General features: G+C 30.6%; 1 protein-coding gene across 2 annotated transcripts; it reads left to right on the top strand.

Annotated features, from left to right (window-relative positions):
• The first annotated feature begins 1,102 nt into the window (after positions 1-1,102).
• LOC111674853 lies at positions 1,103-2,099 on the top strand. 2 transcript variants are annotated; one of them, XM_046949593.1, is made up of 2 exons: positions 1,103-1,637; positions 1,708-2,099. In XM_046949593.1, exons 1-2 carry the CDS (start codon positions 1,235-1,237, stop codon positions 2,016-2,018), a joined length of 714 nt encoding a protein of 237 aa, XP_046805549.1. In that variant the 5' UTR covers positions 1,103-1,234; the 3' UTR covers positions 2,019-2,099. The 2 variants fall into 2 exon arrangements, with proteins under 2 accessions (XP_046805549.1, XP_023291294.2); XM_023435526.2 differs by having other exon boundaries at positions 1,106-1,517.
• Positions 2,100-3,024: the final 925 nt, after the last annotated feature.

The raw sequence follows: 3,024 nt of genomic DNA, 5'->3' as shown, positions 1-3,024 counted from the left end.
GAAACGAAAAGTCGACTTTTCGACGTTTTGCATTTAGATAAAAGTCGACGTTTCGACTTTTTGCTTTTTTAGCAAAGTCGATTTTTCGACTTTTTTCAGTTAGTTAAAAGTCGACTTTTAGACTTTTAGTATTTTGTAAATAGTCGACTTTTTTCGACTTTTTGACTATTTTCGACTATTTTTGACTTTTTCCGACTTTTCGACTATCTCCGACTTTTTTCGACTATTCAGACTTGTCGACGTATTTCGACTTTTTTCGACAATTTTTGACTTTTTTCGACTTTTCAACTATTTTTAACTTTTTCCGACTTTTAGACTATTTTTTACTTTTTCAAAAGACGATAGTCGAGTTACCGAGTTTTTTGGAACAAAATAGTCGACTTCGACTTTTCGACTTTTTAGATCCCTACTCTATAGACGACTCTATAGTCGACTCTGTAGTAGGGTTCTATAAATCGACTTTCGAATAATCGTGCAATCGACTTATTGTCGAAAAAGCCGAAAAGTCGACTTCGTAAATTAAAGTCGAAAAAAGTCGATAACTTGACAATCGTCAATGAAAAAAGTCGACTTTGTAAGTAAATGTCGAAAAAAGAGCAATAATCGAAAAGAGTCGGAAAAAGTCGATAAAAGTCGAAAAAAGCGAAAAAGTCGACTGTTCATAAAAGACTAAAACTCTAAAAGTCGACTTTTAATAAATGACAAAAATCGAAAAATCAACTTTTCTATTGTCGACTCTCTAGTCGACTCTATAGTCGACTCTGTAGTCGACTCTATAGTCGACTCAATAGTCGACTCTGTAGTCGTCTCTATAGTAGACTCTATAGTCGACTCTGTAGTCGACTCTATAGTCGACTCTGTAGTCGACTCTATAGTCGACTCTGTAGTCGTCTCTATAGTCGACTCTGTAGTCGACACTGAAGAGAACTATGCACTTGACTATGTAGTCAACTACAGACTCTTTAGCCGGCTACATAGTCTGTAGTTGTATCTTTAATCCAATCTGCAGTTGATGCTCTAGTGTTTTTAATAAAATTTCTTTCACTGTATTATTTTTTTAACATTTACTCAGTTTCCGTTGAAATTTATTTCAAATTTGTCCCAAAAATTTGTCATTACGTAAGTCAGTGAATTAAAAAAATAATTGTAAAATAAAAAATAAAACAAAAATATTTTTCTTAAATAAACTTTTTCAATACTTAAATAAAATACCTTAAATTTTGAATAAAATAAAATGTCTGAAACTTTAACAAGCCAAGAATTGGCAACCTTAAAAGATTTACCCACAGCTCCGGAAATGGGTGAATTACGTAAGATAACCACTTTACAAGATATACCCTTAGCACAGGGCGATAGTGTAAATTCACAACTAGAACTAGGACATGCCTCCACTGATGCTGAAAATGAACATAAAATAAAAACAAATTCGCTTAAAAGATTTTTTCGTTTACCTTCTAAAAAGAAAAGTGATGGCGCTGCTCTGGAGGGAGAACCAAGTCATATGGAATTTGAAGAAGGTTGCGAAATTCAATATTATCAACAAAATCCTACACAAAATGATATCGAAAGTAAACGGGATTTAAAGCAAACTAACTCGGAATATAGACGTTTTAAATTAAATTTTGGCCGTTATGAGTGTAGGATTTTGTTTGTAAATTAAACAACTTAATCGCAAATTAAATTATTTCTTTATTTATAACAATGCAGCTAATCCTACTTCTAATGTGCGTCCTCAAAGAGAGTTAAGTGCCTCCTTTTCAAAAGCTAACCTTAAATCTTCTTTGTCCACTTATTGGAATTCAGTTTTTAAACAGAAGAAAACTAAAAAATCCTCAAAATCTCAATTGGAATTGCAACAAACGGTTAGTGAAGCGACTACCTCAAGAACTGTGAGAGAAGAACAATTACCCGACTCTACTAATGATTTAACACAAAATCCTGATTGCCCTCCTGATGACAATAGCAATTTAGATGAAATTCATAATTTACAAATTTCTGAAGAAATTCAGTCAAAATAATTTCTTAAATTTGTTATTTCTTACAACTAAATTTGTTTTTTTTTTACAATAAAAATTTTTTGTGGTTTTGTTTGCTGAAAATTGTAATTTAAGCGCTTTACGTTAGCAACACCAGTTCAAAGGTTTTAAGCTAATCAACTGTAAAACTTAAATGTTTTTAAATGTTCATCATTTTGGGGTGGTTTAAAGCAGCTGTTGTTTTGCTCTTTAAATCCCTGCTTTTTTCAAAATGACAGTCTAGTTATCATTTTTAACTACATTTCGCTTTCATTGGGTCATTTTTAGAGGTCAGCGTCAGCGTGTGTGTTAGCATGTCTTTAGTTAATCCTATAGTTTTCACTTTTACGCTTACAACTTCATTTTTAAAAGGGTTGTAAATTGCATATTATTACAAAAGAATCCTTAAAAAAATGTGAAATTCTTAAATAAGGGTTAGTTGTTGTATAAATTGTAATTTATATAAATATTTTTAAAACTAATTTTATAGTGTAATAGTTTAACGCAAAATCTTTAATGAAATCCTATAAGTTTTCAATAATTTACAGAAATTTTATTTGTATCAATTTACTTTTATATATCGATTTCTTTTGTATTTTTGTTTAATTGTTTGTAGCAGTTGTTTTTTAACAGTTTATTTACAATATTTTCCACTAAATAAGTTTCTGAATTGTTTTCAGCAGTTTTTATTTTGTATTTATTGTGAATATTTATTTCTTTTATACTTTTTAACAAAGAAATTAAGAATCTATAGTCGACTTTTTAATCACCTTTTTAATTCACTTTATATTTGAATAAATTCAATTTATGGTTGACTCTTTAGGCGACTTTATAGTCTTCTCTGCTATCGACTTCATATTGGCTCTATAGTTGACTACTTAGCCAATTCTATAGTCGACTCTATAGACTTGTCTATAGCCCATTCTATAGTATACTCTCTAGTTAACTGGATAGTCGACTGTAGGCTCTATTGTTTACTATATATTTGACTGTCGACTCTATAGTCGAC

The sequence above is a fragment of the Lucilia cuprina genome, chromosome 4, assembly GCF_022045245.1.
Source record: "Lucilia cuprina isolate Lc7/37 chromosome 4, ASM2204524v1, whole genome shotgun sequence".
Taxonomy (NCBI): domain Eukaryota; kingdom Metazoa; phylum Arthropoda; class Insecta; order Diptera; family Calliphoridae; genus Lucilia; species Lucilia cuprina.
Note: the sequence above shows the minus strand (reverse complement) of the source record. Positions and strands in the feature narration are given on the sequence as shown.

What these genes read in the sequence shown, in the direction of transcription:
- LOC111674853 (XM_046949593.1), top strand. Translation starts at nt 1,235, where the DNA reads ATGTCTGAAACTTTAACAAGCCAAGAATTGGCAACCTTAAAAGATTTA. An exon ending in AAATTTTGGCCGTTATGAGT is followed by an intron (nt 1,638 to 1,707) that starts GTAGGATTTTGT and finishes ATAACAATGCAG; the next exon opens with CTAATCCTACTTCTAATGTG.